Here is a 23,380-nt window from a genome sequence, read left to right as displayed (position 1 = left end):
TGTCAGCTAATTGTTTGGTATGCTTAATTCCTGTCCTCTCAAAAATGCTCAGAAGCAGAGATGATGCCTCATTTTTCTATGTATCTCACATCGTCTAGCATAGAACTAAAGTTCAGAGAAGATGTGCAGGAAACGGTTGATGCTCTTGCAGGGCAAGGTCTTCAGTCCAGTTCTGGATGCCCTCAGTGTTACCTGACTTCATCCTTCCTGTGGACGATGGTGGTGAGGATATTATTCTCAAGGGCTGGAGTGGAAGAGAAAGAGCTCGGTGCAGGGAATGAGGGTAGAGACAGGAGCTCCCTCCCTGTTCAGAATGACAGTTGCCTCACTGCTCTTACTGGAGGGAAGTTTATCCCAAAGACAAGCAAACCAAACACAGGCTTAAACAGTGAACACATAAGGATGATGCGGATGATGATGGAGATGATGACAGTTCTAAGTGTAGCATTTACAGCATCTGACCCTGTGCTGCCCACAGCTCTCGGTTAACCCACATCACAATGTAATTAAGTAGGAACTGTTATCTTCATTTTATGTGAGAAAGCTGAGGCAAAGATTTCACCAAGGTTACCCAACAAGGAAACAGGGGGTGGAATCAGGAAAAGACCAAGAGGCAGAAGGAAGATCCACTTTGAGTAATCAGGGGTCCATGATTCGATGTTTTATTGTTTTATTAATAATATGCTTGACTAAGATTTCCAAGTGAAGTCTTTTAAAATGACAATAAACAAGTCCTATTATTCAATATATTTTCAATATGCCTTTCTTTGCAGAGGGAAAGATTATCTTTAAGCTGAATAACCTGGGGTCCTCCTTTAAAGTCCTCTAGTTTCCAGCCCTCTCGGTGACATTTGGTTTTACTTTACAGGCAAACCATTGACTTCTTTGAGTTCTAGTACATAGAGGCATAGCTTTCCCTGTCTGGCTTTTCACTGATGTTCCAGGTGGGCTAGCTGGAGGACCCTAGCCATACCTTCTGTTTGAAACCCCCTTTGATTAAGGACTTTTAGCTAGAACTGCCCTCCTGCCTCATCCTCAGATGAGTCTTCAGTCAGCTCCCGTATTTCTAAGTGGTGCTGTGGGACCAGCTGCCAGCGCTCTGTATCTCGGAGATTCCTAGTGAGCTCTCTAAAGTACAGAAGACTAGGGATTTGGCTCTCCCCGGGATCATGGAAAGAACCTTTTTTCCCTTCAGCTTTTGAGATATCTTCCTTACCTTCCATAAAGATGAGAGCCAGGATTTCCTGATAGGACATCACCTTTTAAAATGGACTTTGGGAATAATTCAGCTGGTTATCTTTAAAATATTTGGGAGCCGATGACTGAAGTCCTAACACCTTGGGAATCTGTTCCCGTTTATTAAGCATGGGGGTTGGGAAGGGTGTAGCTCAGTGGTAGAGTGCATGCCTACCATGCACAAGGTCCTGGATTCAATCCCCAGTGCCACCGCTAAAAATAAGCAAATAAGTAAATAAATACCTAATTACCTTCTACCCGCCCAAAAAAATTTTTTAAAAAGAAATCTAAAGAAACAATAAAGCATATTTTAAAAAAAGAATAAGTTTACCTGTATATAACAACAACAAAAAGATTTACATAAGATAGCAGCTTATTCCTTTCTAACATTAAAAAAAAAAAATCCAGTGGTGGATAGTCCAGGGCTGGTACAGCAGCTCCCGTGTGTCATCAAGGACCCTGGCTCCTCTTTTTCTGATTGACATTCCTGCCACATGGTTTGCATTATCAGGGTTTCCTAATGGTCCAAGTTAGCTGCAGGAGCCCAAGCCATCAGCCTGCATTGCAGACCAGAGGAAGGAGAAAGGACAAAAGGGGCTCCTGTCACATGAGTGGGCTCTTTTTAAAAGAATCTTCCCGCAAGTCCTGCCTAATACGTCCATTTACACGTTGGCCAGATTTCAGGCATGTGTTCTCACCTGGCTGCAAAGGAAGCTGGAAAGCATGGTCTTTTATTTTAGGAAGCAGCATATTCAGCTGAAAATTGGTGCTCTGTTATTAAGTAGGAAGGGGGAAATAGATGTTGGGTAGGCAATTAGCAGGCTCTAGCACTGGGCAGAACCTCCCTTTAAAAACAAAACAGCTTTATTGAGGTATAATTGACATAGAGTAAACTGCTCATACTTAAAGCGTATAATTTGACAAGTTTTGACACATGTATACACTTATGAAACCATCACCACAATTAAGATAATGAGCATATCCATCACCCCAAATGTGCCCTTTTGCAGTTCCTTCCTGCCCCATCCGTGTTGGGGGTCCCCAAGATCACTGCCAGCTTCAGTGATTTTTAGGAGGACTCACAGGACTCAGAATAGAGTTGTAGTTGCAGCTATGATTTATTTCAGCAAAAGGATACAAAGGGAAAGTTAGTAAAAGGGAAAAGTACACGGGATGAAGTCTGGAGGAAACCAGAGGCAAGCTTTCGAGAGTTCTCCCCCATTGGAGTCACGCAGGACACGCAGTTCCTCCAACACTGGTGTTTGTGGCCTTGGCTGACATGAGGCTGTCCTGTGAGTTTGCTTATCAACTAATTTGACTTAGTGATCAAACTATGCAGTACTTGGTGCATTCTGGATTTTAAAAGATTCTTTATTATGCATTATATCAAATTTACCACTGAATGAGTAGAAATTCACTTTATGTAGTTTTTATATGTTGTAATATTTCTTCAAATAAATCTCTCCTATAAATCACCAAAAAAATTTTTTTTGAATTGAAATTTTTTGAAATTTTTTAATTTGTATTGTGATAACACGTATGTTGTTACCAGGGAAGCTCATTACAGCCCTACTGTCCAGATTTTTATTGGGGACTTTTCAGTTGGGTATCGTCTTTCTAGCACTTACCAAAATTCCAGACTCCCAGGAGGAAAGCATGTGTTCAGCATAAACCACATCATTTGTAAAAGTAGTTTAGGCTCATAGGGCCACTCTTCCCAGTTCTGGGAACCCTCCCAAGTTCCTAGTACCAGGCATCACCCGAGGGACAACCTTGCAAGCTGGCCTTTCGAAGAATGGCAGTCTCAGGCCTGCTAGTTTATTCTTTTCTGCACACCACCACCTCATCCCCATCCTGTGGCAATCACAGACCAGCCTTCTGTCACTACTACATTTTCTGGAACAGTTTGTACCTCCTTTTTGGCTTTTTTCGCTCAGAATTATTTTGAGTTCATTCATGTTGTAGAGTGCAACAGTGGTTGCCTCCTTTTTTTACTATTAAGTAACATTCCATTGTGTGAATATACCAGTTTGTGTACCCATTCATCTGTTCTTGAACATTTGGGTTGCTTCTAGTTTGGGGCTATTACAAATAAAGCTGCTGTGAACATTCATGCACAGTTCTTTGCATGGGAAAATATATTTCCTTTTCTCTTGGGTAAATGTCTAGGAGTGGAATGACTGGGTCATATGGTAGGTGTATGTATAACTCTTTAAGAAACTGCTAAACTGTTTTCCGGAGAGACTGTACATTTTACACTCCCATCCACAGTGGGAGTTTCAGTTGCTCCTCATCCTCACCAGCACTGAGTGTGACCAGTCTTTTATATTTAGATTTTCAAACAGGAGTGTGGTGGTATCTCATTGTGATTTTAATTTGCATTTTCCTAATGACTAGTAATGTTGAGCAACTTTTCATGTGTTTATGCTCTGTATACGTTCTTTTGTAAAGTGTTTAATTAAAACATTTGTCCATTTTTTCATTGGGATGGTTGTTTTCCTAAGGTAAGAATTTGAGAATTCATTGCATATTCTGGGTACAAATCTATCAACAAATAGATGATTTGCAAATGTTTTCTCACATTCTGTGGCTTGTCTTTTCATTCTCTTAATAACGTCTTTCAAAAAACAGAGGTTATTTATTTATTTTGACAAAGTCCAGTTTTACCATTTTTCTCTTTTAGGGATTGTTCTTTTGTCTCATAGCTAAGGAATTTTTGCCCAACCCAAGGTTCCAAATATTTTCACCTGTTTTTTCTTTCTTAGAAGTTTTATAATTTTATGTTTTGCATTTAGATTTATAATCCATTTTGAATTAATTTCTGTAATCTAAGGTATAAATTGAAATTCCTTTTTTTGAGTATGGGTATCCAACTCATAAATAATGTACATATATCTGTTTAGGTCTTTAATTTCTCTCAGCAATGTTTTATCATTTTCAGTGTGCAGGTTTTGTACATTATTTGTCAGATTTATCCCTGTGTATGTCATATTTTTTGATGGGATTGTAAATCGTATTTTTTAAAGTTTCCATTTCTAATTATTTATTGCTAGTATATAGAAATACCATTGATTTTGTATATTGATCTTGTTTCCTGCAACTTTTCTAAATTCACTTATTCTAATATTTTTTGAGGATTACATCAAATTTTCTATACAGATAATCATATCATGTAAAAGTAAATTCCAATCTTGGATACCTTTTTTTTCTTTTTCTTGCCTTTTTGTGCCAGTTAGAAGCTCCAGCACAGTATTGAATACAAATAGTGAAAGTGGACATCATTGCCTTGTTCCTCATCTTAGGGGGAGAACATACAGTTTTCAACCATTAAATATGTTGTTACCAGTAGATTTTTCATAGATACCCTTTATCAGATGAGAAAATTCCATTTATTTCTGGTTTGCTGAGAGTTTTTATCAGGAATAGACATTGGATTTTTTCAAACAATTTTTTGCTCCTATTTGAAAGATTCTATGTTTCTTCTTTTTAGTATGTTAATATGATGAACATTTTTTTTTTTTCTTTGTCTAATACTATACCAGCCTTGCATTCCTGAGATAAAACCTACTTGGTCAAGGTGCATTATTCTTTTTATGTGTATTTTTAATATATTGCTTATAGTATTTTGGCTATATTGAGTTAAATAAAATATATTACTAAAATAAATTTCACCTTTATTTTTACTTTTTTAAAATATGGCTACCAGGAAAAATTAAAAAAAAAACATGTGGCCTGCACTATATTTCTGTTGGGAGAAGAAGTTTGCAATTAGGACACTGGGATAGAGCTAAGATTGAAATAGGTTTGCAGTCTCCAGTTCCTTTCCTCCCGTTTTCTCTTAAACTTAATCCAATTAGGCTTTTGTTCTCACTGTTCCAGTGGAACTGCTCTTGCTGAGGTCCTCAGTGGCTTCCATGCTGCTGAGTTCAGTGACGGGTTTTCAGTGCCCATCTTGGCCCATCAGCACTATTTGATACAGCTGACCATTCTCTCTTGGCTTCTAGAATATCACATTTATTTGATCTTTCGCCTGTCTCACTGGTTAATCCTTCTTCACATTCTTTGCTAGTTTATCCTCTTCATCTCTCTGTCTTTAACGTTGAAATAGTCTTGGGCTTGATCCTGGTCCTCTTCTCTGTGCACTCACCCCGTGGGTAAATTCATCCTGCCTATGACTTTAAGTTCCATCTTCATGCCACACTTCCCTATTGATGTTCCCAACCCAGAGGCAGACATGTATATCTAACTCTCTACTCAACATCTCTACTTAGAGACCTAATAAACACCTCAAATTTAAAATATACAAAATTGAACTCACAACCTTAAACTCCCAAAACCTGCCTTACCCTGAGTTTTCCCCATCTCAGTTAATGACAACCCCATCTTTCCAGATGTTCAGGCCAAAAACCCAGGCGTTGACCTGTATCTTCAGTGATACATCCAGAATTCAGACCATTTTCACCGCCTCCACTGCTCCTACCCTGCGAACCCCGTCATCTGTTGCCTACGCTGCTGCGGTTGCCTTCTAACTCTCAGCTTCCCTCTCCCTTTTGCTTCCCTTCATCCTGTCCTAATAGAACAGCTAAAAGAATCCTATTAAAATGTAGAACGGGTCATGTCTCTTCTCACTTAAAGCCAATGGGTCCCCATTTCTTGCAGAGGAAGGAACCAAATCCTTACTAAGGTTTACAAAGCCTTGCATGGCTGGTTGGCTCCCTGCCCTTCCCCCGCACCACTCATTCAGCCTGGCGCACTCTGCTTCAGCTCTGCGGGCCTTTCTCTGGCCAGACCAGGTGTGCTACCCCCTAAGGCCTTTGCACTCCTTTCCCTGAATCTAGAACTTCGTGGTGAAGCCCACCCTGACCACCTTACTTGAGATTACAGCCCTTCCTGCCCTCCTCTGCCTGACACTCACAACCCACTCACCTGGCTGTATTTAATGCAGTCTAGCATACAATGTAACTTAATAATTATGTTTATTGTCATTGACTGTCTTCTCTAGAATATAAACTCCATGACAAGAATTCTGTCAGTTTTGTGTGCTGATGTATCATGAGTGACTAGGACAGTGCCTGGCTCGCTGTGTGGCTGATGGATAGGTGAAGACCAACATGACAGAGCTAATTCAAACCAGGTTGTGTCTGACTCAAAAGCCTTCCTTCTGGCCTTAAAAGTTTTGTTTTGATGTGTAGTTTGCGTACAGCGTGGTGCATGGGTCTTGGATGTGAAGCTCTGTGCATTTTCCATGTGTACCCACATGGCCACCACCATGGGTGTGTCAGTCACCCCAGAGGGTTCCCTTCTGTCCCCTCCAATCAGTGCCTCCACCTGCCTCAATGACTATACTGGCTTCTGTCACCAGGCACTGACCTTACCTATCCTTGAACTTCGTATGAATGGAATCATGTAGTTTGTAGTCTTTTGTGTCTTTTTTGGCTCAACAGAGGGGTTTCGAAAATTTGTCTTTGTTACCCCGCCCATCAGCAGTTTGTTCTTCGTATACCATAGCTCCTTTGTCTCTTCTGTTAGCGGACATTTAGGTTCTTTCCAGTTTAGGGCTATTACTAGTGGGGCTGCTTTCAACATTCCGTCTTTTTGTGGCCTGTGCCCTCGTTTTTCTTGGGTTCTCTTGGGAGCTGGGCAGAGGAATAGGCATATATTTAACATCTACTAATGAACTACCAGATAGCTTTCTCAAATATTTGCATGATTTTGCACTCTTACCAGCCACATATGGTCTTCTGGTTAATCCACACCTTCACCAGCACTTGAATTTCCAGCGTTTATATTAGTGTGAAGTTATTTTCTGCTGTAGAAACACTGATTAAAGCAGGAGTGTGACCAGGGAAGGACTCTTCCTTTCAGGCCTTGGATACTCTATGTTTACTGCATAAGAAACATCCAACCAATAAAACATAGGGTAACAGAAAAACCGAGGGTCAGCATCTAACTCAGCCCCTTAGTCGCTGAGACACCTTCAGGCAGAACATCTTGCCAGACTCAGTCATCCTCAGAACTACATCTGGGACTGTTTCAGTCAGTTGTGTATGAGTGTGGGTTTGAGGAAAAATGTATCTTACTTACTTAGAGCTTTTCCATTGTATTAAGATATATGTTGAAAATATTTACTGGTAATTAAAGTAATTTCTTCTAATTTCCAAGTAAGTGCCTTGTACTAATTTGAATTGGGTTCTGAACTAAGATAGGCCTAAGTTTGCATCTTGGCTCAGCCACTTTCTTGTGTGACCCTGGGCAGGTTTCTTAATCCTTCTCAACGTCCTTATCTGTCAAATGGGCATAATACTCACCTGTTAGAATTACTGTAAGACGTACATGAGATAGTGAAATGTTTCTCAGGCAACTGGCCTGTGGTAGGTGCTTAATGAGTCATAGATATTTTCTTCTGCTTTGAAGAACTAGAGTACACTTAAGTCCCCGCGTCCCCTTAGGTAATACCATTAAAACCAAATAAAAGACCTGCTGAACCGATGGCCACTGCTGTGGAAATCTGTGTGGTGTGTCTGATTTCTAAGCAAACACTAAACACATCCAGGCTTGCTATCATTTTTTTACCTAAGATACTAAATCATTCTAGGCTTCTTTGTTGACATAAGGTGCTGTGGCATAAAGATTTGTTCATTTATCCACCAAATATTCATTGGTCCATGATATGTTTTTCCTTCCTAACAAAATTCCACTGTATTACCTACAATGTTTTATATGTTATGTAAGAGGAAGGGTGGTCCAGAGCTTTATAGGGCATAAAAGAGCTGAGGACAAGGAGTGTCATGCAAGTCACTGCTTGTCTTCCAGACTGGACTGTGTAATCTCCATGAGGCTATGGACGATATCCTCTCAACTCCCACAGCGAACCCAGTGCAGCTGTGCTAGAGACGCTCACTGACCATATGGAACGTGGGAGGGAGTAAAGGATCGCAGGCAGAGAGGAAGAAACACGCACATTCTCGATCTGCTCCTGTGACTCTTCTGTCTTGCAGTGGGTTTACCCAGCACCTGCACATCAGTCTGAAGGTGGAAAATGTTTGCTTTGGAAACAAACAAAAACCTAACCCACCATAAGCTTTCGTAATTAACAACCTTGGATGAGGAACAAAATTGCTCATACCTAGTCTTTTTCATTGTTCATCCCAGTCATGTTCCCTTCCTTTCCTACAAGGCTTGAAAATCATCTAAACGGTGTAGTCAGTTACATTTCTTAATAGTCAGCTATGTGGAATATGGTCATCCCTTTGGGGCTGGAGGAACCAGGGTTCCTTTTGGGCCAGCACGTTTCTACTCTGAAGGGAAAGGAGAAACAAGTGATGCTGTGGGTAGTCGTTGATGGTTGGGGGGATGAGGGGTGGGTGGGAGCACAGGTGAGGGGGCTCCAGTCAGTGGCTGAGGAGGCAGCGGGTAACAGAGGACTCGAGTCTTTAGAGGAGGAGCATGTCAGTTTCCCCTGGCTGCTGTAACAAATGACCACAGACTTAGTGCCTTAAGACAACACACATTGGTTTTCACAGTTCTGGAGATCAGAAGTCCAAAATAGGTTTCACTGGGCTAAAATCAAGGTGGTGGCAGGGCGGCATTTCTTCCCGAGGCTCCAGGGAGAATCTTTTCTTGTCTTTTCTAGCCTCTGGAGGCTACCTGCATTCCTTGGCTCCTGTCCCCTTCCTCCATCTCCAGGGCCAGCAGTCACATCACTCCCACCCCAGCTTCCATAGTCGCATCTCCTCTGACTCTTATAAAGACTTGTGATTGTACTGGACTCATCCAGATAATCCAGGGTCCTTAACTTAATCCCATCTGCAAAGTCCCTTGTGCTGTGTAAAAGGTTCTAAGGATTAGGAGATGTGATTTGCCTATCACAAGGGAGTTGGAGTTGGAGTCGGAGTCCAGCCCTGTCACTTACTAGCTGTGTGCATTTTGGTGGGTCACTATTCTGTTTAAAATCTCTCTCCTCTTCTGTTATGTGGGTAGAGCATCCCACCCCACATCTTCCACACGCACGCACACACACACACTCACACCCGCACACACATGGAATCATGTTTTTGAGGTCTGGATGAAATGATATATATGAAAAGACCTGATAGGCTTTCGTGTATTTTAGTTGATTTTGGTTGTGACTTGAAGCCAAAGGAAAGGAAGAGATTGATTTGCTCCCTTTGTGTTAGCAGATCTTAGAAAGTGCTTGAGGGGAGGCTGAATTCAAAATCCGAATTCAGTTCTGTTGATCTGGATTTATCCCCCTTTTTTCATGAGTTACATGAATTCCTTCAACACATATTCTTGTTCATTTGGTTTTAGCTAGAGGCCATTTTAGGAAATTGTTAAACTTCATTTATCAAATATTTGCTGAGCAACTATACTGTGCCGGCCCTTTGGTGAGCACCTGAGGAGCCGAGATAAACTCAGTGCAGCTGGAGCTTGGGTGTGAGGGAGAAGCAGAGAGATAAGGTAGACTGGAGAGCAGGGCCAGAGAGCTCAGCGCTGGGGCGAGAACGAGCACGAGACGGAGCCCAGCTCCCAGGACCTGACTCTGGTCAGCAACACCCCACAAATGACCTTCCATCCACCAGAACCTCTCCTGGGAAGAGGATGCCTTAAGGACTTGAACCGCTCAAGCCAGAGCAGAAAGGCAGCATCTGGAGTTTCCCTCCAGGCTCCTCCTGGAGGTCTGGGGTAGCCCTGCCTTGGGAGGCCAAGGTCGAGTCAGGTCAGAGCTGCTGAGACTCCAGAGTGAGTGAGGGACAATCCTGTCTCTTTCAGTTAAGGGGAGTCTCCTCATTGTGGCACTGAAGGTTTTCTGTACATTTGAAGCAAAGTTTGGCCGAAATCGAATTTGTGCTCATTTAAAGCATTTCCTGCCCAAATGGTATCTGTTTTGTTTGTGGGGATTATCTCCCTGTTGCTGTAGATTTATGTCTAAATGTTTCAGGTGTGATTAGACGCAAGGTGGAAGAGGAACTGGGCAAACAAAATAAACATCACGGTCCCTGCCCACGCTGCTCCACCCCTAGGCATTGCTCCCACATATTAGGAGTGAAAAGGCACGTTGGTTTTGGCTGGGGAAAGGGGCATCCACAGAGGTTCGTGGAATAATGTACCTTTTTGACACTTGTCAAGTGCAGAAGTTAAGTAAGATGGACGTTCCTTTACTGATGGTGGTCTCAGTAAACAGCATCCTGACTGTCTCCCTTTACGGAAAGCAGTATTTCCTCAACAGATTGTCTATCACTTTTCTCATAAGCTCCTTACATTTGACTGGATCTTCTTCCTCTGAATTTTTCTAGGCTGTTCAGCTTGACCCTGAAGAAACTCGTCATGCTAAAAGAAATGGACAAAGATCTTAACTCAGTGGTCATCGCTGTGAAGCTGCAGGTGAGTTGGACAGGATTGTTTGTTCGAGACCCAAGGAAGCTCGATACCTTGTGCCAACTGTTGGGGCTTCTGGGATGCTGGCAGGGCACCACCCCGTCTTACCTCACTCAGCAAAGCAGGTGCAGCAGTGGAGAGACAGCTGAGCCCATGAGACTTACTGAGCCCCAGGTCCACCTCTTAGTTAAAGCACTCAGTTTAAACCTTAGTTTCTTTGTCTGAAGGATAAAAATGGTTCTCCCTGCCCTCCCTGCCTGTCAGGATTAGCATGAAGATCAAGAAGTTCAGAAATTGCTCAGGTGGTGAGAGTAGGTTTCGGTCATCCCTGGGATTTCCAGCTACAAGCAGATACACAGATTGAAGAAGCACTTTGGCAGTTTCCTATGGGGTAGAAGAAGTGTAATGTTACTATTTTCAGACTTGGCAGTTTAGTTTACTGGGATATTTTGTCTTTTGAGTAATCCCTACATTTAATTCCTTAAACTTACCTCAGTATCTCCAAGGGACCCAGAATGTTTCACAAACATTCATAGTCTAAGCATTCCTGAATTTCAGTTTCAGGAAAAACTCAAGCACAGAAAGGTTAAGGAATTTACCTGTTGCCAGGTGATTGCCAGGTGGCAGAAGTGGGACTAGAACGAGGGACCCAGTGATGTATGTGGTCACTAAACTCCACCACCAGACCTTCCTTACAGCGGAGTCCTTTTTAATGACGGATCCCTAGAGCCCACTGAGAGTCTGAAGTGCCTCTGGAACCATTAAATGATGGAATTCTTTAGCTTAAGAGCAGCGTATTTGTTGAGTTCTGTGTCATGGAAAAATAGTGAGCTGCGTGGTAACTCCTTACTAACCAGAATATTTCATTAGTAACTCACCTGTTGCACAGCAGTTTATTATACTAATCCTGAATTCATTAAAATCCACGTCGAGCGCACTCCCAGTATGTGAACCATACATTGAGGTCCTCCGTTCTCTTTCTGAGATAAATACATTATCTTACTTTAGTCCTCAAAACGTGAAACATTTTAGTTACTCTGTATGTATGATTCCTGTGTGTCCCTTAACCCCCTGCTCATCTCTGCATAATTCCACCCAATTCTGTGGGACGTTTCCAGACACGATGGGTTGAAAAAACAAGCGTGCAACAATGATGTCCAAATGGAAACTTTCCGTGTCTTTTCCTCTTTTCCTGATTTCGCATTTCTGGGTCACGGGCAGTGTTCCAGTTTTCAGGAATTCTTTCCTTTGCTAAAAGCTGTTGCTTCCCGGTGCAAACACTGTTGGTGCTGTTTTGAAAGTTCCCTGCTGCTTTTTGCCATCCCCACAGTCAAATCCCTTTGCCAAGAGAAGTAACTTCTTTTATATCCTGATTAAATATTTAACATTCTGTAAAGTTTAAAATTATACCCGAAAACTACAAATATCCTAATTTTTTCATTGCTTCACTTCCAAGCAGCTGAAAGTAATTACAGATGTTATCCCATTCATTTACCCAGTCACTTATTTATTCACTTATACATTCATCTAATAAATATGTATTGAGCACCTGTTGTATACCAAGTGTGGTTCTGGGCACAGGGGGTCCCGAGTGAACCAGACAGACCCAAATCCCTGCCTTTACGGACCTTTACATGCTAGCAGAGCAGCAGTTCTCCAAGTGAGGTCTGCAGCCCTGGGCGCCCTAAGGCCCCCTCAGGGGATACGTGAGGTCAGCACCATCTGCGTGAGGATGCTGTGGCTTTGCCCTTTCCACCGTGTTGGCAGACGCACTGAAGGTACAAGAGCGATGGTTGGGGGAACAGCTGGCCCTCGGCACAGAGCAGGGCAGTTGCACCAGCAGACGCCAGCAGTCACTGCATCTCCTACCATCGCAGACTGGAAGGAGGAGGGGAGAAGCCGGTCTTGCTTAAGAATTCCCTTGAAGAAGCAGTAAAAATTAATTGATTTTGTCTCAGCCATGGAGTGTATGTCTTTTTCAGCTTCTGTGTGACGCAGTGGAAATGTGCAGGGAGCACTTCTGCTTCACAGGGAAGGCTGCTGTCGTCTCGAGGACAAAGACCTGAACCACTGAGCTGTGAAGTCATAGCCACTTTCTTCATGGGACACCATTTTTACTTGGAAGAAGGGCTTGCATACAAACGGGTTATTCAGACTCATTTGGAAGATACGTTCTTGAAAATGAGCAGAGTGAGCCTGTCACTTCTAAGAAAGCAGCTGAGAATATTTTTGGCCAATCAGAAATAGAATTTGAGCTTTCAGGTGAAAATCTGAATTTTGGAAAACTCATCTCTGTCACTGTAAGCTTAACACCGCCCCAATTCTTTTTTTTTTAATGGAGGTACTGGGGACTGAACCCAGGACCTCGTGCGTGCTAAGCATGTGCTCTACCACTGAGCTACACCCTCCCCATCAACAGCTTCCCAGTTCTTAAAGACTTTCTTAAAGAGATCTGTGGTGATACTGTCAGGATATTTTTATATCGTGTAGTGAAATGAGTAACATTTGAAAGATTTGCCTAACTCAGTGATCCAGTGTTTTCCAAATGACCAATGCGTGAGGTTACAGAATTATACTGGGTAAAAGCTCTGTTCAAAGAACAAAACAGGCCAATGGATTGGATTTTCTTTTTAACTTTTTGTTTTGAAATAATTTTAAATTTACGGAAGAGATGGATACATAGAGTTCCCATATACCATCACCCAGCTTCTCCCAGTGTTTATATCTTTCTTAACCATGATACATTTATCAAAACAAAGAAATTATCATTGGTGCAACACTACTAACTAAATTACAGATTTTATTCTCATTTCCCAGTTTTTCCACTGATGTCCTTTTTCTGTTAATTGAATGGATTTTAATATATAACAGAGTACAAAAGCCTCATTGATATGGTTTCAAACTCTACTTTGCAACTAACCTTTAAGAGACTACCACTTGCAGTGTTTTGGTATATTATCAAAGAATAATATTCCACAATTATCTGAAAAGGCTGTTAAAATGCTCATTCTTTTTCTAACTTCATATGTCTTTGCGTCTGGATTTTTTTAATATACTCACCCCAAACAATATTTTGTAACAGGCAGAATACAGAAGCAGGTATGAGAATCTGGTTGTCTCCTATTAAGCCAGACATTAAAGAGATTCACAAACGTGCTGCTGGGGGTAGAGGCGGTGGGCTGCATCAGCACTTGGGTGGGCGAGGACGGTGAGAGCCCTTGGTGCGGCGGTCCCTGGAGACCTTGTCAATAGCATTTTTGGTGGAATGGTAAAGAGTGGAAGGCTGACTGGGATGCACTCAAGAGAAAATGAGAGAAGTCTTCAAGAGACCAAAAATAGACAACTCTTGAGTTTGCTATAAAGGGAAGGTGAGATGCGGGGCGGTAGCTGACAGGGCATCTGAGGAAAGGACCGGGTTTGTGTTTTTTTTCTTTGTTTTGTTTTTAATGAGAGAAATAACATTAGCCTGTTTGCTAATGGAAATGATCCAGAATAGAGAGGAAAGCTGATTGTGTAGGAGAGGACAGAGTGGCTAGAACAGCATCTTTGAGTAGGCGGGAAGCAGTGCGACCTCGTGCCCGAGTGGAGCGGATAACATCGGGTGGGGCAGGGGAGCTCTTCTGTGTGACAGGGGTAAGGAGAGTGTGGGGGTGCAGACGTGGTAAGCAGCTAAGCGTCTCTTCCTATGGCTTCAGTTTTCTCAGCGAAGTAGAAATCGAGGTTATTAGCTTAGAGCGAGGGAGGAGGTAAGGAGGCGTTGGAAGTGAGAGGAGAAACGAGATATGAAGTGGGCAGGTGCACGGACCGAGGAGAATACAGTGTGCTCGCCGGGCAGCTTTGCAGGCCCACTGAGTGTTTGGGGTCATAACGTCAGAACGGTTAGCCTGATTACATGATTCTCCCCAGGAGTGTTCAGCTGGTGCAGTCGGACTTGTACAGGGTTGTCATTTATTAACGAGCATGGCCGAACTGTGGTGGGGCAGAGGCGCTAAGGGTGTGTGCAAGGAAGCGTTTACAAAGATCGACTGTGGCATTTCAGCTGAACCAAGAGGAAAGAGGGGACAGCAGGGGCATGAGGAAGAGTGAAACAATGGGAGGATCCATGGGTTTGTAGGCCTGGTGGATTTGAAGGATTACTGTTGTTGACAAACCAGAGCTGGAAAGATAGGAAGTGCTGATGCGTGAAACTGGATTAGGTATTGGTCGTCATTACTGGTTATGATGAGGTCAGAGTATGGTCATGTGGGTGAGTGGCTCAGACAGGGGTGAGGGCACGGTCACTGGAAAAGGGGAATCCTGGGGTCTAGAGGCCTGGGTGTTGGCAAGTGAGTGTGTTGAAATCCTAAAGCATTACCATGGGAGTAGTGCCGGGGAGAGGAACAGCGAGAGAAGAGCTAAGATCCAGAAGTGAGCCGGGATGCTGACAGTTACAGACGACAGCACCAGCAAGGAACAGAGGGTAAACTAACAGCGTCTACTCAAAGGGGGCGTTTTAGAGGAGGTGAAAGGGAGAACATTCTGCAGCTGCCGACAAGGAACAGAGAGGACACTGCCCCACCTCCAAGCCTAGTGGTCTGTGGGTGATGGGAGGAACGCAGCCTGAGGGCTGCCCAGGAAGCAGTGTCTTTGGGGGAGATCAGGTTTCCGCCGTGCAGGGTTTCTCAGCAGTGTTGAGGGGGTTCTCCTGTGCATCGTGGGCTGGTCCACAGCAGCCCTGGCTTCTGCCCTCTAGAATTATCTCTCTCTCTCTCTCTCTCTCTCTCTTTCTCTCTCTCTCTCTCTCTCTCTCTCTCTCACACACACACACACACACACACACACACACACACACCCCTGTTGTAACAACCAAAAATACCTCTAAACATCGCCAAATGTCTCCTACCCCTGATTGAAAACCACTGTTATATATAAAGCACATCTTGGTTTCTTAGCATTTCTGAGATTCATTTTCCAGAGATTTCTTAAATCAAAAGAGCCTAAATAAATTCAGGTGAAAACTTTGTCAAGACTCTTGTTTGTAACCGAGGTAACCATTATCTAACTCATAAGGCAGAGTTTCCTGTATTATTTTTAGTTGGTATAATATAATGCTATTATTTTTTTTGTTGAAGTACAGTCAGTTACAATGTGTCAGTTTCTGGTGTATAGCACAATGTCCCCAGTCATGCATGTATATAATGTTTCACAAAGACTTTGTGAAATGCTTCATTTAGGAGGTTTTCCTTCCTGCATTATACAAAATCTGTATTTTATAAAAGCAAAAATTAGAAATGGGTAAGAAACCTTAAAGTTAAAACTAAAATGTTTATACTTCTAAAGGAAAACATAGCAGAATATCTACTCCAGTACAGCAGAATAACTTCACAACCTTTGGAATGGGCAAAGATTTCTTAGCTAGGACCCAGAATGCATTAACTATAAAAAGAAAAAAATATTAATAAAGTTGACTAGATCAAAATGAAATACTTCGTCAACAGACACCATCAAGAAGATGAGTGGGCAAGAAAATATTTACAATCCGGGGGAAGGGTATAGCTCAAGTGGTAGAGCGTGTGCTCAGCACACAAGAGGTCCCAGGTTCAATCCCCGGTACCTCCTCTAAGCGGAAATCAAGGAAGAAACCTAATGACCTCCCCGTCAAACAATACAAGAAAATATCTACAATCCATATATCTGATAATTTCTTGTATAAATAAAAAACTTAGAACTGAGTAGCAAGATACCCAACATGGGTAGAGAAGTTTGATCAGGCACCTCGTAAGTGGAGATTTGCAAGTGACCAATAAACTGCTGAGAAGTTTACAAGTTACGAGTCATCAGGAGATGCAAATTGCAGCCACAGTGATGTTCCTTCATGCGTGCCCGTTGCAATCCGTGCATCCAGGGCAGACCACACCCAGTGCTGGTGGGGACGTGCAGTGCTGCAGCTACGGCTTTGGAATCGGTCTGGCAGTTTCTCGCGAAGCTACATACTTGGCTACCGTGCAACCCAGCAGCTCCTCTTCTAGGTGTTTACCTGAGGAAAAGAAATCATGTCCAGGCAGACTGGTACACGAATGGCAGCCTTGGCCATAATGGCCAAAAACTAGAAACGCCCCACACGTGAATGTTCAGCAACAGGAGGATGGATAAACAGTGTGTGGTGGGTTCATGGGACAGACTCCTGCTCAGTGATGAAAAGGAATGTTCTTCTGACACACGCAACAAACTGTGAACCTCAGACACGTTACATTGGACAAGGAGCCTGACCAGAATAAGACATAATGTATGATTCCAATTATGTGGAATTTTAGAACAGGAAACCTGACCTGTGGTGAGGGAAATCAGAACAGTGCTTGCCTCTGAGACAGTGGTGCAGGACTGACTGGGAGGGAGGGGTCACCTGGCATTTTTCTGGAGTAATAAAAATGTTCTACGTCTTGGTACAGATGTGGGTTACACAGGTATGTACTTTTATTAACTCATCGATCTGTGAGCTGGAGACGTGGGTACTTCACTGTGTTAAATTAAACCTCAGTTTTAAAAAAGTAATTTACACATACTTACTGGCATTCCTCAGGCCCTCCTGCCGATCTCTTGTTACATTTAAGAATAGTTTAGCCCAACTTTATTTGCTTTAAGAGCTAAAAACACTAGCATGTCTAACCCAGTGTTAGGTTTAGCCGGGGGCAAGGGGAGGAGAAGTTCCTGGAAAAATTAAGTCTAAGCTGAGACTGGGAAGGTGAGTTGGTCAGCGGTGTACAGAAGCATGAAGGAGCATCTGGGAAGAGAGAAACGCATGTGGAAAGGCCCCAAAACAGGACAGAGGATCCGAAGTGACAGGAAGAGGGAGGCCGAGGTGAGCGTGGGGAGGTCCGCCATGCCTGGGGATGCTGACACCTGCTGCCTCTTCCCCAGGAACGTTGGGAGAGGAGAACTCAAATGCAATAACAAATCATTTTTATGTGATAACCTTTTGTAACAGACAGCATAATGCATATAAAACCGTATCTATGGTAGTGGCTTGATTTCAGTTGAGTACAACAGAAACTGATTATAAATTTGTAGAGTTTAGAAGTTGTCAGCAAACGTAGTATTTTGGTCTGACTTTTGATGATACAATATTGACCTATTTTTTCTTGGTTTCAGGGTTCAAAAAGGATTCTTCGCTCCAACGAGATCATCCTTCCAGCAAGTGGACTGGCGGAAACAGAGCTCCAGTTAACCTTCTCCCTCCAGGTGAGAATCTGCTCAGTCTTAGGTCATTAATATGCCATGTCCAGCCTGGTCAAATAGTCCCTTAGTCTGGGGACTGTTTTATCTGAGAGCAGCCAGAGCCCAGTGAATTAAAGTCACCTAAAATGGCCGGCCTGGAAGGCCAGAGAAGTCACTGGGGCAGCCTCAGCGAGGGCACCGAGAACCAGAGAGGCTGCTGAAAAGTACACCACGCCCCCTTCTTCTTTCCCCTTGCCTTGGTCAGGGCTGTGAGCCCACCTCCCACCACACTCAGCCCCGTCATCCCTCCTCCATGATCCACTGCACCCCGCCCCCAGGGAGGGTGCTCCTTCAGGCTAATTTTGCCCCCATATTGCAACTTCCATCCCTTCCCTTCTCCTCCTTACCCCTCCTGGTGTGTCTGTCCCTCATCATAACCCCAGTGGCCCAGATTGAAGCACACGGAGAAGACACTTGATCACCCGGCAAGGAAAGAGACAGTTATCTGAACGCGTGTGGACCACCGAGCAGTAAAGTGGAAGCCAGGCACCGAGCAGAGCCAGGCGTTTCCCTCACCCGATCACCCCCTTGTACAGACGGGAGACAGTGATGCGCATCCTCCAGCAGGACCAGGACCCACGAAGGACCCAGTCACCTGCTAACTGTGCTTGGCTCTGTTTTGTACCCGGCAGTACCCTCACTTCCTGAAGCGAGATGCCAACAAGCTGCAGATCATGCTGCAGAGGAGAAAGCGTTACAAGAACCGGACCATCCTGGGCTATAAGACCCTGGCCGTGGGGCTCATCAACATGGCAGAGGTGAGAGCACGCGGCCCCTGGACAGCCGGCCTTTCAGAGCCCGCGGGACACCAGCCCCACCAGTGACTTTCCCAGCCTGCTGGCCGGGGTTTTAGTCTATGTTACAAGTTAATTCTTTTATCAGAAATTCAGGACATGCCTCTTTTTATCAAGTACTTGTCACTCATGAAGTTTTTTCCTAAACGTTTTTTTTTAAACAGTCCAAACTTATAGAAAAGTTGTAAGAACTATAAAGAACCCTCATGTACCCTTCACCCGGATTCTTCAGTGTTAACGTATTTGCCTTATTATTCTCTCCTGTGTTTACGTTATTCATGTTGTTTTTACCTGAACCGCTGAGAGTGGGTTGCAGACGTGACGCCCCGTTGCATATTGACATGCACCCTGTTAATTTTCTAGAACTAGGAGTACCCTCCCATGTGCACACCACCCACCATAAAGGTCAGGACATTAACAGTGACACAGACTACCATCTGCAGCCCCTGTTCGGGTTGTGCCAGGTGTCTCAGTGACGTCCTTTATGGGCCCAGGATTTCATCCAGGATTCCAGGCTGCATCTCATTGTCTTGTCTCTTTAGTCTCCCTTGATCTGTCCTCAGATTTTCCTTGTCTTTCATGCCCTTGACATTTTTTAAGAGCACAAGCTGGTAACTTTATTGAACGTTCCTCTGTTTGGGTTTGTCTGATGTTTTCTGAAGATGAGATTCAGCTTCCACGTTGTGGGCAGCACATCCACAGCAGTGATGCAGGCAGCGCGCCATGTTAATTTGTTCTGTTACTGGTGAGGCTGCCTCTTATCACATGGTTAATTTAGGATGGTGGTGCCAGGACTTCCAATATAAAGTTAATTAATACATATTTTGTTCTTACCAATGAGAAAAACATTGTGCAGGGAGATGTTTTGAGACTGTTTAACAATCTCTTTTCTCTTCATATCTTCACCAACTAGTTTTAGCTTGTATTAATGATTCTTACCTGAGTCAGTTGTTACTTCGATGCTCGCCAAACAGTGAATTTCCAGTCCCACCATTCCTCCTGTATTTATTAGTTGGCTTTCTGCTGCAGGGGAGAGCTTTCCCTTCTTCTCCTTTTACTGATTGATTCATTTCTTTGTGTCATTTATGGACCTGTGGATTCTTGTTTAAATTCAGTGGGGTTTAGTCTGCTTTATCATTATTTATTTTGATGCTCAAATTATCTTGAATTTGGCCAATGGGAGCCCCTTCAAGCTGGTTCCTGTATCCTTTTTCATCTGTCCCCTCATTCTTTACATGTGGCTTTACTTTCTGGTACAAAATATTACAGGCTCATCATGTACTTTCCCTGACCTAGCATCAGAATGAACTGATTCTCCCTAGAGCCCTGGCTCCTTTTAGTGGAGAATGGTATTTAGAAACCAAGATCTGAGTACTAGGAGTGCTCATCCCCACTGCAATATCATTGCTTCTGCTCCCTCTCAGCCCGTGGAGCTGGGAAGTGTGTGTACGCACGTGCGTATGCACTCCTCTACAGTCACGTCATCTCTAGCCCCATATCTGTGTCTGTCTAGCTGGATGTGAGCTCACATTCCAGTTGATCCCACCGTTGGGCTTACTGTAGCCTTTCCCCTTCCCGTGTTTCTAATTCCCGTCTCCTCAGTATGTTTGCTCGTTTGTGTGGCTCCTCTCTATGCCAGCAAATATCAGCCCTGACGAAGGGGAAGAAGAAAGGGGCCACAAATCAACTTTAAAACTTACTTTTGTACTTTAGTGCATTAAATAGGAAAAATGTTGTGGCCATAATAAAGTGTAAGACAGTCCCAGCCCATCTTTCTGTCCTCTCCACGTTTTGTATCAGGCCTGGGGGGTGAAGTGTGTGGACGCCACGTTTCCCTGGCTGTGTCACACCCATCCGCTTTCTCCTGTAGGTCCCCTTCCTCCTTGCCAGACACAGGTGACCACCGCCTGCAGGCAGGCCCCTCCCAGCCTGGAGACTAGTTTCTCTGTGAAGGCCTTCAACCGAAATGCAGTCCTACTGGGACACTGTGCTGTACACCAGAAATTGACACACTGTAACTGACGGTACTTCAATTTAAAAAAAAAAGAATTTGCCATAAAGTCAGTTTCATCATAACAAATTTTGTATAATCCTTGCCCACAGACTCTCAGTAAACTATTTAAGTAGCAAAAAAAAAAAAAAAAAAGAAAGAAGAATGCAGTCCTAGAGCTTAACAGTCATTTTCAACCTCAGGCTTTGATTTTTGTCTTTAAGCACGTGGCCTGGCCCGTGACTGGCACTTCTGGGGACAGTTTTAAAATCAGGCAATAAGAAAACAGTAGGCATGAATCTGGAAGATGGGAAGCAAATGTGTTAGCAGAACGCCATTCCCTGTGGCTTGTGTGCCGACGTGGGTGGGGTGGGGGCGTGGGCAGCTCCATGGCGCTCTGGTGAAGGTCTCCCTGGCTGCTCTGCCCTCAGGTGATGCAGCACCCAAACGAAGGCGCTCTGGTGCTTGGCCTTCACAGCAATGTGAAGGACGTCTCCGTGCCTGTGGCGGAAATCAAGATCTACTCCCTGTCCAGCCAGCCCATTGACCACGAGGGAATCAAGTCCAAGCTGTCTGGTAAGATGTGCGCAGGGTCCGGAAGCCCTGCAGGTCAGAAGGGCGCCCATTCCCTAATCTGCATCCCCAGAGAGCCTAGAACTTTCCTAGGAAGGAGGAGTTTCCACCTTAGGAGCACATGATTCCAGCCGGTCAAAGCCTTTTAGGCCAGATCTTCCCCTTGCGAGATTATCTTACTGCGGTGCCTGTTTCCAGACCGTTCTCCTGATATTGACAATTATTCTGAGGAAGAGGAGGAGAGTTTCTCATCCGAGCAGGAAGGCAGTGATGACCCGCTGCACGGGCAGGTAACGGCTCCTCACGTAAAGCATCCGAGAGGCAATCCCGGCCCTCCTGGGCTTTCCCAGCCTCATTCCCACCCCTCCCCATGTAGGACCTGTACTATGAAGATGAGGATCTACGGAAAGTAAAGAAGACCCGGAGGAAACTAACTTCAGCCTCGGCCATCACAAGGGTGAGCTCTGAGGGCCCGGGGGCGTTTTAGCTGAGATTTTCAGGCTGGGGGCGGGAGGCTTGGTGTGTTCAGACTTCCCGGGGCTCTTTAGCATCTGCAAATGGCCGTGCTCTCAGGGTTCAGAGACATCCCTGTACCTCCATCGCCGCCAGCACCTGGTTAAGAATCACTGCTGTTGAGAAGCAGTATAGGAGCGTGTTATATGCTCCGGGTTATCTTAGGATAGAAGAGAGGTTGAGAAAGCTTGTTGTAGACTTTGGACCGGGGGTGCTTCCTCAGGGAGCAGAACAGCTCAGACACCCTCCCTCCCCTGTCCAGGTAACTCCTTCCAGTGACACCCCGTTCCTACACAGATGAGTCCTGCCCTCTCTAGGAATATTTCCACTTGGGATCATTTGTTGAGCTTCCCAGAAATAGGCTAGTGCTAGGATGAGGCTTGATAATGTTAGATATAGTGCCTGCCTTCATGGATTCATAACCTTAGAGACCAAATGCCTTGGGGTTTTGTCTCCTGCATACAATTTCTTCAGGAGTCACTACTTTTAGTGGAATTAGAGTCCTGGACCGAGACGCTTAATACTTGAACTTCTGGCTGAACTGTGACCTGTTGTGAAGTTCCTGTGCCAAACCGTGGGAGAGTCAAAAGTGCCAGGAGCTCTTTGGAAGAGATTCGGTTTCATTCTTCCCCTGACTCTAGTGCAGAGCTTGCCCAGGGTGCCAAGGGCAGAGATTCCCATCACCTTCAGGAGTGGCATAAAGGATTATTCCGATCCTTGATTGGCGCTCCAAAGCCCACGAAGGCCTGTCACCATCCTCAAGTGCCCCCGTGTGCTCTGAGGATGGGAGAGGCTGGAGGTTGCCCTCTGTCCTGGCTCCTCCTGCTGAGTTTTTCTTTTTCCTGCGCTGTAACCACAAGGAGGCCCCATTTTCTTTCCATGGGTGCCTCTGGGGTTTATAACTCGCCTCTTCCCACAGTCTCCTCGGTAGCTTCCCTGGTCACCTGCCCGGCGTTCAGTGCTCCTTTGATGTCTTGTTGCTGTTGTTCACTGCGGGCATTTACCAGCTAGTCTTCCAGGAACCATCTCCTGTACACACGCATTTTTCTCTCCTGCTCAAAGGCACTTTGTTCTAGGCTGTTTTCTGAACTGTCTGCTACGAAGGCCGTTTCCACCTTTGGAAGCCCTGCCCTTTCTTGAAGGCCTAGCTCAGTCTTATTTGCAAGTTAGTCTCTTCCATTCCCAGGTGGTGAGTCTGTCGCTGAGTCAGGAAGAGCTTATGGACACAAGCTAGTCACTGTGCCCGCGGTTAGAGATAAGGAAGGCCCGGTCTGGTCCGTGCTTTCAGGGAGCTCGCAGTGTCCAGTGACACAGACACATCTATACAAGTGACCGTAACATAGTAGGGCAGGAGCCAGACGCTGGAGCTTTGGGTAAGGGACAGCAGTGGCATTAAGGAGAAAGTGACCAGCCTGAGCAGGAGAGCTTCACAGGCGAGATGCTGAGAGATGGGTTTCTGAGAGTAAAGAGAACTTCACCCAGTGGATTTGGGGGAATGTGCGGTCTAGGCAGAAGTTACCGTATGTGAAGGCCCAGAGGGGCAGAACAGTGTGCAGTTCTCCAGAGTTCTAAGCAGTGGTTTCCCCTTCAGTAGGTGTGTGGGGTTGCGCGGTGGACGAGGCCCAGACGGGGGAAGCAGCTC

The 23,380-nt window shown here is 44.6% G+C and overlaps 1 protein-coding gene across 1 annotated transcript in view; it reads left to right on the top strand.

The window, feature by feature from the left end:
* The window catches only part of PACS1 (phosphofurin acidic cluster sorting protein 1), a 130,743-nt gene that overhangs the window by 87,084 nt on the left and 20,279 nt on the right, over window positions 1–23,380 (top strand). The window contains exons 2-7 of the mRNA XM_074371698.1: window positions 10,533–10,620; window positions 17,743–17,832; window positions 18,501–18,626; window positions 21,084–21,228; window positions 21,424–21,515; window positions 21,602–21,682. Of these exons, the coding sequence (XP_074227799.1) occupies window positions 10,533–10,620; window positions 17,743–17,832; window positions 18,501–18,626; window positions 21,084–21,228; window positions 21,424–21,515; window positions 21,602–21,682 (622 nt within the window). The remainder of the gene's footprint in view (window positions 1–10,532; window positions 10,621–17,742; window positions 17,833–18,500; window positions 18,627–21,083; window positions 21,229–21,423; window positions 21,516–21,601; window positions 21,683–23,380) is intronic.

This window comes from Camelus bactrianus, chromosome 10, assembly GCF_048773025.1.
Source record: "Camelus bactrianus isolate YW-2024 breed Bactrian camel chromosome 10, ASM4877302v1, whole genome shotgun sequence".
Taxonomy (NCBI): Eukaryota; Metazoa; Chordata; class Mammalia; order Artiodactyla; family Camelidae; genus Camelus; species Camelus bactrianus.
This window is presented reverse-complemented; position numbering and strand designations above follow the sequence as displayed.